Raw genomic sequence first — 14,598 nt, 5'->3', positions numbered from 1 at the left:
TTCAGGTGCACTAAGATAGGGAAGCTAAAAGCAGACTTTGGGGGGTATGCCTGCAGCTGCAAAAAAATATGTATGGGAACAAACACACAACTCTCCCTCCCAAATAAACACAACAAAGAAACACAGAAGCAGTCCAAGCCTCTAATAAACTCTCCCACCCTGAATCCTTAAAAACTCTTAGTCTGTAAAACAGTGTGCCTCTAACCTAACAGCCAAAAGGCTCTCTCGGGTTTGTTTTTTCTAAAATAAACCTGTCTTAACTGGCAAGCCACCTTTCATGTTTCTTTCCTCTCTTTAATTCTTGCAGTAATGACCAAAATACATGAATTTTTCTTTCATGTATTCTTATTATTACCTAGAGGAAGATATATCCAATAAATGAAATTTAAAACTCTCTTCAAAAGGTTGTATCAATACTTTCTTAATTATTTCAAGGAAGAGCCCTAAAATATATATACATATAACCATAGTTATATTATGAATTCTGCTTTGTGGTGTTTTTTCTTAAGAAACATGAGTGCCAAAGTTTTATTTGTTCATTTATTACATTTGAAATACTCTTCAATGACATCCTTGACTTAAGATTCTTTGACCTAGTCCTTAACTACTGCACAACTGCAGCCAACCACTTTTCGGGGGTTTCCCTCTCAGTTTTACAGAGGCCTACCTATTCCCCTGGTTTCTTGTTGTCATCAACCTTAATTAGGGTGAATTGGTGTTCAGCACCATGGGCCTCCACCAACTTGACATATGTAGGCTCATTGCAGTTGGGTGCAGGCAGACAAAGGTGGGCTTGGTGCTTGTCTAAGGCTTTGGCAGCTTCACAGATTGCACATGCTAGGCCATCATGAGTGAGGGCAGTCTTCCGCACCTCTTATAAAGTAGTGTTAATGGCCATGACACCTCCAGCAGCAATGCCTCCATTGGCCATGATGGCGTATTAAGGGTAAAACCGAAGCTCGTATGCACTTGAGCCACTGCCATGGCGTGACTTGGCAGTGGCAAGGAAATAGTGAATTCTGTTTTTAACAGAATTTTTTAAACTTAATGTCTATTTGGGACATTGGTTTGGGAGGTATGGTGCCCTTTATGCTCTGTCTTTTGTATAGAGTACATTCTTTGTTTTTCTTTTTATTCTTATTTTAGATTCTGGGGTACATGTGCAGGCTTGTTACATGAGTATATTGTGTGATGCTGAGGTTTGGGCTTCTAGCGAACCCATCACCCAAATAGGGAACATAGTATACAATAGGTAGCTTTTTAACCCCTGCCCGTCTTCCTCCTTGCCCCCCTTTTGGAGTCCTCAGTGTTTATTTCTCCAGTCTTTATGTCCAAGTGCACACTTATTTTAAACCTAGTTTCCAGACCTTGTGGTTGTCCCATCAGATGGGTATGAAGGTACCATGGAACCCATAAGGCATCTGCACAGGTACCTCTGCTCGGCCCAGCTCTTCAAAGTTCTTGGCATCCAAAACTAGGAGAAAATTGCTTTCATTCTAGAAAAGAAAAGACAATATTGAAAATTATCTTTTTTTCTTCAAAAATGTGCCTGTCTCCTCCACTAAGCTGTAAAATTCCTCATGGAGAGACCATATTGGTCGGGCACAGTGGCTCACACCTGTAATACCAGCACTTTGGGAGGCCAAGGTGGGTGGATTGCTTGAGATCATGGTTGAAGACCAGCCTCAGTAACATGGCAAAACCCCATCTCTATAAAAAATACAAAAATTAGCCAGGTGTGGTGGTGCACACCTGTAGTCCCAGCTACTCAGAGGCTGAGGCAGGAGGATCGCTTGAGCCTAGGAGGCAGAGGTTGCAGTGGGCTGAGATTGTGCCTCTGCACTCCAACCTGGGTGACGGAGCGAGACCCTGTCTTTAAAAAAAAAAAGAGAGAGAGAGAGAAAGAAAGAGCAAGACCATGTCTTACACATCTTCATCTCTCTCTCCAGAACCTAGCAGAGTACCTCACCTATACACTCACATATTGTTTCCTCAGTTGCTGAACTGGACTGGAAAGGATATCATGGCTAAAGAAGTTCATACCTACAGCAAAGAAATTAAGTTGTTTCTATCAATCACCTTCACAGAATTTCTTTGAGTTTAATATTTTTGCTTGCGCCTTTCCAATCTTCTAAAAGACAGAAACTCTTTCTTCCAAGTTAGAAATGCTTCCATTTTGTGTTACTTTGGAGCTGTTCAAAGGGCAGCATTGCAAGGCAGATTGAGATCTGCCAAATCTAATTCCAGGAATGGCAAGTGCATGGCATGAGGACAAAGTCCTCCTAAAGCCCATGGCAGATATCGCTAATTGATCACAGCCTTTCTTACTGAACCCTTAAAAGGCCTCAGAGCCCTGCACCCCAGGCAGCCACTAATAATTAATCAAAGTTGATACTCAAAGTGAACCTATTTGCCATAAGATTGCCCTAGACAAGAAGTCAGATAGTGCATAGTGTTATTAGGACACTGGACCAGGACTGATGACATTGGACTTGGAGATCAGTTCATTGAAATTGGCAGCACACATGATGGTATAAACATTAGACTGGAAGTCAAAAGACTTGGATTTAAATACTGGCTTTACCACTATGAGATCTGATGCAAGTCTACCTCAACTTCTTTACTTTACAAATTCCACATGTATAAAATTGTATCCCACAAAGTTGTTTTGATAACTAAATATGTGTAAGTAGTTCGTAAATAACAAATTCCTGTGCAAATACAAATTGTTATTATGGTCTGCCAAACAGAACTTTAAAACAATAAAATATGGATTGAGATAAAAGGGTATGTAAATAGTAAGGAGGGGAAGAGAAGGGAAAAGGAATCAAAGTAAACTATCGAAAGATGAGTGTGCATCCTTGATTTATCAGATGACTCAGTGCTACTTTTCTTTCTGACTGGTGGTAGGGAAATATATTTACCTGGTTGGGAGTGATCACCACAGAAAGAATAACCCCACCATCTTCTTCATTGGTTCCTGGTGCTGGAACAAAAACAGGTTCTGAGGGATAAAAGCCATCTTCTCTCCAAACCTGCAAGTCCCAAAAAAAGCATTCGATAAAAGGCAAGTAGTAAGTAGGGAGCTTTCTATGGCTTTTGTCACTCCAAGCATGAATTTGGCTGTGATATAGTTTGGATGTGTGTCCCCTCCAAAGCTCATGCTGAAGTGCTGATCCCAGTGCTGAAGGTGGGGCCTAGTGGGAAGTGCTGGGTGATGGGGGCTAGTCCCTCATGAATAGCTTAGCACCATCCCCTTGGTGATAAGTGAGCTCTCACTCTATTAGTTCGTCTGAGAGGTAGTTGTTTTAAAGGAGCCTGGCACCTCCTCCTCTCTGTCTTGCTCCTACTCTCTCACCATGTGATATGAGGCTCCCTCTTTGCCTTCTGCCATGATTGTAAGCTTTCTGAGGCCTCATCAGAAGCTGAGCAGATGCTGGTACCATGCTGGTACATCCCACAGAACTATGAGCCAAATAAGCCTCTTTTCTTTTTTTTTTTTTTTGTTTTTGTTTTTGTTTTGTTTTGTTTTGTTTTGTTTTTTTGAGACGGAGTCTCACACTGTCGCCAGGCTAGAGTGCAGTGGCGCAATTTCAGCTCACTGCAACTTCTACCTCCTGGGTTCAAATGATTCTCCTGGCTCAGCCTCCTGATTAGCTGGGATTACAGGCATGTGCCACCACACCCAGCTAATTTTTGTATTTTTAGTAGAGACAGTGTTTCACCATGTTGGCCAGGAGTTGATCTCCTGACCTTGTGATCCATCCCCCTTGGCCTCCCAAAGTGCAGAGATGACAGGTGTGAGCCACCACACCCAGCCTAAACCACTTTTCTTTATAAATTATCCAGCATCGGGGATTTCTTTATAACAACACAGAACAGACTAACACAGGCTGTCAATAGAATATTCCAAAAGTAAAAGAATCAGGCTTACTGAGTTGAATATGGGAGAAAGAGAGGGAGTCTTTGCAGTCCCAGATTCCATCACCATCAAACACAATTTGTGTAACTATAATTTGCCATCAACTTTAAATATAGGTGTCCCAACAACCCTAACCCCACAGTTGCTCCCAAAATAACATCAAGATCAAACATAGAATTATTTTGCTGGGCCTGGGGTCAATTTGGATTCCCTAGAAGGAACATACCCCTAACTTAGATGATTTCATAGTTCTCAAATAAAAGAAAATGGCTGAGCTGCTTAAATACTGAAGAATCTTAAGAGCTACTTTAAATAAAACAAACTAATTCAAAGGGAAGAACAGGTCTCTGAAAAGTTCAAAAAGGAAAGAGTTTTTCATCACCTTCAGTGTCTTATTCACCACATCAACCTTGATCAGAGAATCCCCCACCAAATGCCGAAAGCCACAGCCGTAAAAGAAATGATACTTTTTGCCACTGAATTGATCATAGTAGATCTGAGGAAATTCAATGCCTCCTTCCTTTTCTAGGTCCTCCTGATGTAGATTTTCATGAGAGCACCAGATCTAAAAGAGATTTCGAAAGGATTTGTAGTGGTTGCTTAATTCTTATTTTCCTCTTATGTAGGTCAGTGAGGAGCCTCATACCCTATAAAGGTTTGTGACAGGGCTTGGGAACTGAGGTTCTATGTCATTTTTTAATATTGTTCCTCTTTCCATCATATGTGTGGATGCGTAATGATTATCAAGTTTTATTAATAAGCTGTCAAATGATATAGGAGGTGGACATATGCTTTTTATTCTTCTAAAGCTAAGGCATTGACAGCTACACAATGATAGGCCTGTGCTAAGCACATATTATCTAAAAGGTGGGGATTGCAGCTGGACGCGGTGGCTCAAGCCTGTAATCCCAGCACTTTGGGAGGCTGAGGTGGGCGGATTACCTGAGGTCAGGAGTTCGAGACCAGCCTGGCCAACACGGCAAAACCCCATCTCAACTAAAAATACAAATACATTAGCCGGGTGTGGTGACAGGTGCCTGTAATCCCAGCTACTCGAGAGGCTGAGGCAGGAGAATTGCTTGAACCCAGGAGGCAGAGGCTGCAGTGAGCCGAGACAGCACCACTGCACTCCAGTCTGGGCGCCAGAGCGAGACTCCATCTCAAAAAATAAAAATAAATAAAAAATAAAAGGTGAGGATTGCTAATGCCAAGCTCAAATGAATAGACATTCCACAACCATTAGACAGTTCCATATCTCTGTTTCAAAGCACAGGAAGGATAGATAAACACTGTGTTCATTCCCACTGTTTCTGCAATTCTTGTGCAAGCAATGTTACATGACCTTACCCTGCTCGGATGAATGTTATAAAAGTTATTGGGTACCAAACATTTTGGAAAACAGCTAAAAAATAAAGTAACATCACTAAAGTCCAAAGTCTTAGTCTAATGTCTGTTCATAGCATACCGTTCCATCAGCCTGTTTCACAGCACTGGCTGAAGTATAGGACAATGGACTCAGGTTGTCTCCCTCAGGGGCATTCAAACTGACATTTAAAGGCAAAACAAACCTTCGAGGGAAAGATTTGGCTGCTGAATTATAGACCTGTTTGGGAAGAAGAAAGAGATGAAAATTGTCATTCATATGGTAACAGTATGTCCCAATAATTTAGATCCAGTCAACATCATTGGCATTCCTAAATATTTAAATAAATGATAATTTCCATTCATTCATCTACTTAATATTTGTTGAGTACCTACTATAGCCCAAGCAGTTTTAGACACTGGAGATACAGTCATGAATAAAGCAAAGTCTTTGGCCTCATATAATTTATATTCTAGTGGAGGAATGATAATAAAGGAATTTAAAAATTAGAAAATATTTGTGGCCAGGTGCGGTGGCTCATTCCTGTAATCCCAGCACTTTGGGAGGCCAAGGCAGGCAGATCACCTGAGGTCTGGGGTTCAAGACCAGCCTGACCAACATGGAGAAACCCTGTCTCTACTAAAAATACAAAATTAGCTGGGCATGGTGGTGCATGCCTCTAATCCCAGCTACTCGGGAGGCTGGGGCAGGAGAATCGCTTGAACCTGGAAGGTGGAGGTTGTGGTGAGCCGAGATCATGCCATTGCACTCCAGCCTGGGCAACAAGAGTGAAACTCCATCTCAAAAAAAAAAAAAAAAAAAAAAAAGTGTTATTAATTAGCATCAAATTAACAAATGATTATATAACAAAGAGTAAGAAACTAGAGAGTAACAAGGGGTGCTTTCCTTCTTTAGATTTGATCAGGTAGACCTCTGTGTGGAAAAGGATCAACTTAGCAGGCCTGGGTTGCTCAAACCCTGCACTATTTCAAGAAAGACTTGTTTTCATGACTGACCTTGGGCTGGTTACTGGGAACTGAGCTCTTGGGATGTTCTGTCTGATAAGAGTGTTCTTGCATGTGCCATTCCTTAAGTGACTCTGCAGTAGTTTGTCCAGATAGTTTATGCTAACAATATGCTTTATAATGAACACCTCCATTCCCTTGAGGATCTGGAACATCAGTAACTGAGGGTCATTATGTAGGGGTTTTATGCTTATGTGATTCATCCCCAATAAAAACCCTGGACAAGCAGGCTTGGGTGGGTTTCTTTGGCAGACAACATTTTACATATGTTGTCACTAGTTCCTGGAGGAATTAAGCGTGTCCATTGTGACTCTACTGGGAAAGGACTCTTGGAAGCATGTACCTGGTTTCCTCTAGATTTCATCTCATGCGCCTTTTCCTTTTGCTTATTTTGCTTTGTATCCTTTTACTGTAATCATGAATCATGAGTATGACTATATACAGTCTTTTTAAAAATTTTTAATAAAGATGGGATCTCACTATGTTGCCCAGGCTTGTCTCGAACTCCTAGGCTCAAGCAGTCCTCCTGCCTTGGGCTCCCAAAGTGCTGGAATTACAGGCGTGAGCTACCTCACCTGACCTATATTGAGTCTTATGAATCCTCCTAATGAATTATCAAACCTAGGGGTGATCCTGGGAACTCCCAACACAGCTTCTCCATAGAGATGATGTTTAAGCAGGAGATCCAAATAAAGTAAGTGTGTTTTTCCTGACAGTAAGTGCTTTAAGCCCATTTTCCTCTCCTGAAATACTGTAGGATGGAGAACAAACTGCACCATTTCCTCCCATCTACCTAGTCTATATGATCTCCGTAGCATGCAAAAATATTTTTAGTGAGTAAATATTTAGTGCTATTCTTAAGATTCATAGTTATTAGCTTTTCTTTTTCTAAAAGGTCACCATGGCTTCAGAAGTTACTAGCTTTTTAAAAATGACTTTTAATTATATTTACAATTGTTTTCTCTTGCAAAACCATAGCTAAACCAAAAGACACTTCAAATAATGGTAGATTACATCATATGGATCAACTACCCCATTGAAAACAACTAGAAATTATGGACAAAATGTTTAAAACAGCTGCCTGAAGGCATTGGTGAGCTAAAAAGACAGTGAAGAACAAAGTGGCCAGGTTTGGGATGAAAAGGAAACCCACAGAAACCAACTGGATACTGGGGCAAGTTTTCCCCTAACTACTTAAACATATGCTCAACATCATTAGTCATTAGGAAAATGCAAATCAAAACCACAATGAGATATCACTTCACACCCATTAGGATGGTTATTATTTTTTTAAAACCCAGAAAATAAAAAATGTTGGTAAAAACGTGAAGAACTGGAACTCTTGTGCATTGCCGATGGTAATGAAAAATGCGGTGGCCACTGTAGAAAAACAGTTTGTCGGTTCCTCAAAAAGTTAAACACAGAATTACATGATCTAGCAATTCCACTTCTAGATATATACCTAAAAGAACTAAAAAAAGGAACTTGGATATTTGTATGCCAATGTTCATAGCAGCATTATTCATAATACTCCAAAGATGGAAACAACCCAAGTATCCATCAACAGATGAATAAACAAATATTGTGTGTGTGTGTGTTTGTGTGTGTGTGTGTGTATACAATCGAATATTATTTAACCTTAAAAGGGAATGCAATTCTGATACATGCTACAACATAGATGAACTTTGAAAACATTATGCTAAGTGAAATAAGCCAGACACAAAAGGACAAGTATTGTATGATCCCACTTATATGAAGTACCTAAAATAGGCAAATTCATAGAAACAGAAAGTAGAATAGAGGTTACCAGGGACTGGAGGTGGGGGGAACAGGGAATTATTGTTTAATGGGTACAGAGTTTCTGTTTGAGATGATGAAAATGTTCTGGAAATGGATAGTGGTGATGTTGCACAGCATTGTGAATTTACTTAATGCCACTGAATTGCACACCTAAAATGGTTAAAATGGTAAATTTAATGTTATATATATATATACTTTTTACACCATAAAAAAAGAAATAATACAGAGATTTCCCATATATTCGTCATCCTCTTTTGCCAGTGGGAATGTCTTGCATAATTATAATGCAATATCACAACTGGGAAATTTACATTGGTACAATCCACCAACCTTATTCTAGTTTAACATGCATTCATTTGTGTGTGTGTGTGTGCGCGCGTGTATTTAGTTCTATGCTATTTTATCATGTGTAAATTCATGTACCCACCACCCTACTCAAGATACAGAACAGATTCATCACCACAAGGATCCTTCACGCTACTTTTTGATAAGGGTATAGCCATAGCAACTCGCTTGTCCCTTAACCTTAAAGAGAAGGGCTTTTCAATAGTTTTGAGGGCTAGAGTGACAAAAGTTTGAATTTATGATTTTCCAAGAAGAGGAAGGCCTAGTAAACCTCTAGTCCTTTGGGTTGGGACCTCATAGGTCTGTACCCTATGAATAAGAATAAACAAGAAATAGTCCAGCTCTTGCATGGACTGAATCCTGCTTCAAATTATATAAGCAAGTGAAATTCTTCTCTAGAGGAAAATAACATCATCCTGTGTCTCAAAATATTTCCACAATTTTTAAAACACAATATTCTGCAAATGAAAGAAAATAACCAGCACATGAAAAGACAAGGCAACATGATTAAAAACCAAAATAAACAACAGATAACAGAAACAGAATCATAGAAGACCCAGATAATAGTTATCAGACTTTAACTATTCTAAATATGTTTAAGGAAATTATTTTAAACTGAGAATTGTGGTAGAGAACTATAAATTGGAAAAGAGAACCAAATCAATATTCTAGAACTGTAGGTCTGCCTATAAGGAAATTTTACTTAAAGTCTAGAAGGCTTTACTGTTGAATTATTCCAAAAATTTAAGAAATAATGTCAATCCTATACAATATCATCCAGAGAGAAGGAAAACAAGAGAACAATTCCCAATTCATTGTATGAGACTAGAAAAACCACAAAACCAAAACCTAGTAAGAACATTATAGAAAAGAAAAAAATTAAAGGGCAATTTTATTCATGAACATAGATACAAAGAATTCTAAACAAAATAGTAACATAGCAAATCCTGCAATATATTTAAAAGCAAATACAATGCGACCAATTGGGATTTACTTCAGGAATGGAAGGGTAGCTTAACATTCAAAAATCAATCAATGGCTGTTATGAACATTTTTTAAAGAATCAGTCAATGTACTTCACCACGTTCGCAGAATAAAGGATAAACGTTATATGATTATCTCAATAGTGCGGAAAAAAAAACAGTTGATAAAGTCCAACATCCATTCATGACAAAAAATCTCAGTAAACTAGGAGTAAAAGGGAACTCTCCTAATCTAATAAAATGTATCTTTTTAAAAAGATGTCCACACAAAACTTGCTAACAAATATTTATAACAGCTTTATTCATAATTGCCAAGAATTGGAACCAACCAATATGTCCTTCAATAAATGAATGAATACACAACTGTGGTACTGTGGTACATATTTCAGCGATAAAAAGAAATGAGTTCTCAAGCCACAAAAGACACAGAGGAACCTTAAATGCACATTGCTAAGTGAAAAAAGTCAGTCTGAAAAGTCTACATACTGTATGATTCCAACTATGTGACATTCTGGAAAAGTCAAAACTACAGAAATGTGAAAAGATCAGTGGTTGCCAGGGGCTGAGAGGAGGAAAGCGGAAGGGAAGAACAGGTGGAGCACAGGGAGATTTTCAGGGCAGTGAACTATTCTATATGATATTGGTAGATACATGACATTATGCATTTTTCAAAACCCGTAGAACTGTACAACACAGATCTAACCATCATGTAAAGTATGGACTTTAGTTAGTAATAATGTAACACTCCTACACTGATTCATCAGTTGTAACAAATGTACCATTACCTGGAGAGGGAAATATGGAAACTCTCCATACTTTCTGCTTGATTTTTCTTTAAAACTAAAATTGCTCTAAAAAACAGTCTATTTTTTTTTTGGAAGTCCTTTACTGTAAAGGTAATTCTTTTGTCTGATGACAAACAGCAGCCACAGTGATTATTCTGGATCTCCACAATGGACAAATTCAATTTCTTCTGGAGACACAAGTTTACTTCTATATCTCTGAGGTAATGTTTTCATTACTTCTGCAGTGTCTGGTACATCCGCAAATCCAGTAATTTACTTCCCTTAGAATGCTGGGAAATTGCAGAATCGTGAGATGGTTACCCTGCAGATCTCAAAGCTTCTGGTACATTGGGTTTAGGATTGTCTCTTCTAGCAGGGAAGCTTATTAATGGAGCATGTGGCTTGACTACCTGAATGACCCTGCTAGCAGACGCATCTTGCTGCTCATCATGACCCCCGAGAAGGGACAGTTTCTATTATGTTTTTTTAATCTACAGCACACAGCGTGCTTAACAGTAAAATGCTGCAAGCTTTGCCTCTCAGATTGGGAACAAGTTAAGGATGCCATTATCATCACTTATATACATTGTACTGAAGATTCAGTGAAATAAGACAAAAAAAAAAAAAAGCCAATAAAGAGCTTACATGTAGAGTTAGAAAAGGAACTGTCATTACTTGCATATGATATTACAGATGTAAAAAATCTAAAAGAATCTATAATTATTAGAATTTGTAGGTGTAATTACTATATTAGTGAATATAAAATCAACAAACAAAAATCAATTGCCGGCCAGGTGCGGTGACTCATTCCTGTAATCCCAGCACTTTGGGAAGCCAAGGTGGGTGGATCACTTGAGGTCAGGAGTTCAAGACCAGCCTGGCCAACATGGTGAAACCCCATCTCTACCAAAAAAATATGAAAATTAGCCAGGAATCGTGGCACGTGCCTGTAGTCCCAGCTACTCAGGAAGCTGAGGTGGGAGGATTGTTTGAACCCAGGAGGCAGAGGTTGCAGTGAGCTGAGATCACACCACTGCACTCCAGCCTTGGTGACAGAGTGAGACCATCACCCTGTCTCAAAAAAAAAAAATTGCTATGTAGCAACACTAACATAAAATGAAAGCAAAAAATAAACAACATTTAAAATAATGTAAAAAAAAACCCTAGGAATAAATCTAACAAAATATGCAGAAAACCTGTAACCAGAAAACTATAAACATTGAAAGAAATTAAGGAAGTCTCAAATAAATGGAAAGATATATTGTGTTCACGTATGGAAGACTCAACATTGTGTAAAGAGGTTAGTCCTCTCTCAAATTGATATATTGGTTCAGTGCAAATACAATTAAAATGTGACCATATTTTTGTGTGGGGAACTGACAGCTGATTCTAAAATTTATACAAAAACGTGAAGGGCCAGGGATGGCCATGACACTCTCTTCAAAAGAAAAATATTAGGATAACTTGATACTAAACCTTAAGACTTTTTTAATGCAGTGCACAAATAACCATAAGTAGAAACAATGGAACAGAATATAGAGTCCAGAAACAGAATAATGCATATACAGATACTTGACTTCTCTAGAAGATAACATAGGATAATATTTTCATTACCTTGCCATGAGAAGATGTCTAAAACAAGATGTACAATGTATAAGTCATAAAGGAAAAGACTGTATACTGGGCCATATTAAGTTAAGAATGTTTATTCATTAAAAGGCACTATTAAGATAATCTGATAAAGATAGCTAGAAAAATACCTATAGCAATTTTACATTTAATAATGAATTTTTCAACACTACCTATTCAACTTCTATTCACTATCTTGCACTTCTATTCAACTCGAAGCCCTAGCTGTTACACTAAGGCGAGAAAAAGAAATAAAGCCCTAAGTATTAGAAAGAAAGATGTCATTATTTTCAGGTAACATGACTGTGCACATAGAAAATCCAAAATAATCTGTGGATCAACTATTTGAACTAATAAGTGAATTTAGCAAGATCTCTGGAAATGAAGATAATATACAAAATCAATTGCATTTATATAAAGAGCAACAAACAGAAAATGAAAGCTTAAAAGATACCATTTACAATAATTTCAAAACACACAAAAAGAAATGTAATATCTTTATACTGAAAACTATAACTTTACTGAGAGAAATTTTAAAAGACCCAAATAAATGGAGGGATATTCCATGTTCATGGATTGGAAGACTCAGTATTGTAAAGATGTCAGTTATCTCCAAATTGATCTATAGTTGCAATATTGTATCAGGTGTTTTCCTTGCAAAAACTGACAAGTTGACATCAAATTTAAAAGCTTCTGCACAGCAAAGGAAACAATCAACAAAACGAAAAGGCGACCTATGGGCTGGGGAAAAAAATTGCAACCACATATCTAATAAGGAATTAATACTCAAAATTTGTATATTTTTAAATTTTTTTGTAGAGACGAGTTCTTGCCATCTTGCCCAGGCTGATCTTGAACTCCTGGGCTCGAGCAATCCTCCCACCTCGGCCTCCCAAAGTGCTGGGATTACAGGCGTGAGCCACCACACCTGGCCTCAAAATTTATAAAGAACTCTTACAACTCAATAGCAGAAAAACAAATAACCCAATTAAAAAATGCGAAAAGCCGGCCGCGGCCCCGTCTGGGAAGTGAGGAGCGCCTCTGCCCGGCCGCCCACCCATCTGGGAAGTGAGGAGAGCCTCTGCCCGGCCGCCCACAGTCTGGGAACTGAGCGCCTCTGCCCAGCTGCCGCCCCTGCCGCCCCAGGAGCGCCTCTGCCCAGCCGTCCACCATCTGGCAAGTGAGGAGCGCCTCTGCGCAGCTGCCGCCCATTCTGGGAAGTGAGGACCGCCTCTGCCTGGCCCCCGCATTGTCTGGGATGTGAGGAGCGCCTCTGCCCAGCTACCACCCCTCTGGGATGTGAGGAGCGCCTCTGCCTGGCCGCTGTGCAACCTTCCAAGTGTGAAGTGACAGCCTTGTGTGTGATCTTTTCTGTCTTCCCCAAGTTTGCATTTTCAACATTAAAGTTTACTTTTTAATTAAAAGTTAAAAATAAATTAATTAATAAAAAATAAAAAATAAAAAATGAGCAAGGGACCTGAACAGTCATTTCTCCAAAAATAGAGGCCAGGTGTAGTGGCTCACACTTGTAATCCCAGCACATTGGGAGGCTGAGGCAGGAGGATCACGTGAGCCCAGAAGTTTAAGAAAAGCCTTGGCAACATAACAAGGCCCCTGTCTCTACAAAAAAGTTTTAAAAATATTAGCTGAATGTGGTGCCATGCACCTGTAATCCCAGCTACTTGGGAGGCTGAGGCAGGAGGATCATGCATGCCCAGCAGTTTGACGGCAGCCTTGGCAACATAATAAGACCCTGTCTCTACAAAAAAAGTTTTTAAAATATTAGCTGAGTGTGGTGCCACGCACCTGTAGTCCCAGCTACTTGGGAGGCTGAGGCAGGAGGATCACGTGTTCCCAGGAGTTTGAGGCTTCAGTGAGCTATGATCATGCCACTGCACCCAGCCTGGGCAACAGAGTGAGATCCTGTCCCTAAAAGAATAAAATAAAAAATAAAATAAAATTTTAAAGTCCAATAGGCATATAAAAAGGTGCTCAACATCACTAACCATAAGGGAAATACAAATTAAAACCACTATATAAAACCTCACACTCATAAGGATGGCTATTATCAAAAAGACAAGAGATAACAAATGTTGGCAAGGGTGTAGAAGAAAGGGAACTCTAGTACATTGTTGGTGGGAATGTAAATTGGTACAGCCATTATGAAAAACAGTATAGGAGTTCCTAAAGAAATAAAAAATACAGATGACCCTTGAACAACACGGAGCGGGGTAGAGGTGCCAACCCCCTACATAGTCGAAAATCCACACATAACTTTTGACTACTCAAAAATTTAACTACTAATAACCTATTGTTGACTGGAAGCCTTACCAATAACATACAGTTAATTAACACATATTTTGTATCTCATATGTATTATATACTGTATTCTTACAATAAAGCAAACTAGAAAAAAGAAAATAAGAAAATGTTATTAAAGGCCAGGTGTGGTGGTTCAAGCCTGTAATCCAAGCACTTTGGGAGGCCAAGGTGGGCAGATCACCTGAGGTCAGGAGTTCGAGACCAGCCTGGCCAATATGACAAAAACCCATTTCTACTAAAAATACAACGGGCATGATGGCAGATGCCTGTAACCCCAGCTACTCAGGAGGCTGAGGCTGGAGAATTGCTTGAACCCAGGAGGCAGAGGTTGCAGTGAGACGAGATCACGCCGTTGCACCCCAGTCTGGGCAACAAGAGCAAAACTCTGTCTCAAAAAAAATAAAATAAAATGCTATTAAAAGTC

At 39.2% G+C, this 14,598-nt stretch overlaps 1 protein-coding gene and 2 pseudogenes across 2 annotated transcripts in view; all 3 read right to left on the bottom strand.

The window, feature by feature from the left end:
* Positions 1-536: 536 nt before the first annotated feature.
* On the bottom strand, positions 537-1,005 carry LOC129008267 (small ribosomal subunit protein eS12-like; annotated as a pseudogene).
* Positions 1,006-1,118: 113 nt separating this feature from the next.
* BCO2 (beta-carotene oxygenase 2) overlaps positions 1,119-14,598 on the bottom strand; it is a 42,840-nt gene continuing 29,360 nt past the window's right edge. For both annotated transcript variants that reach the window (XM_054440279.2, XM_054440280.2), the window contains 4 exons: positions 5,388-5,525; positions 4,305-4,487; positions 2,925-3,035; positions 1,119-1,496 (listed from right to left, as the gene is read on the bottom strand). In XM_054440279.2, coding sequence (XP_054296254.2) covers positions 1,383-1,496; positions 2,925-3,035; positions 4,305-4,487; positions 5,388-5,525 — 546 coding nt within the window. In that variant the 3' untranslated portion in view covers positions 1,119-1,382. The remainder of the gene's footprint in view (positions 1,497-2,924; positions 3,036-4,304; positions 4,488-5,387; positions 5,526-14,598) is intronic.
* Positions 10,374-13,102, bottom strand: LOC129007581 (alpha-ketoglutarate dehydrogenase component 4-like; annotated as a pseudogene).

This window comes from Pongo pygmaeus, chromosome 9 (genome assembly GCF_028885625.2).
Source record: "Pongo pygmaeus isolate AG05252 chromosome 9, NHGRI_mPonPyg2-v2.0_pri, whole genome shotgun sequence".
NCBI classification, from domain to species: Eukaryota; Metazoa; Chordata; class Mammalia; order Primates; family Hominidae; genus Pongo; species Pongo pygmaeus.
The sequence above is the reverse complement of the archived record's forward strand: the minus strand, read 5'-3'. Positions and strand labels throughout refer to the sequence as shown.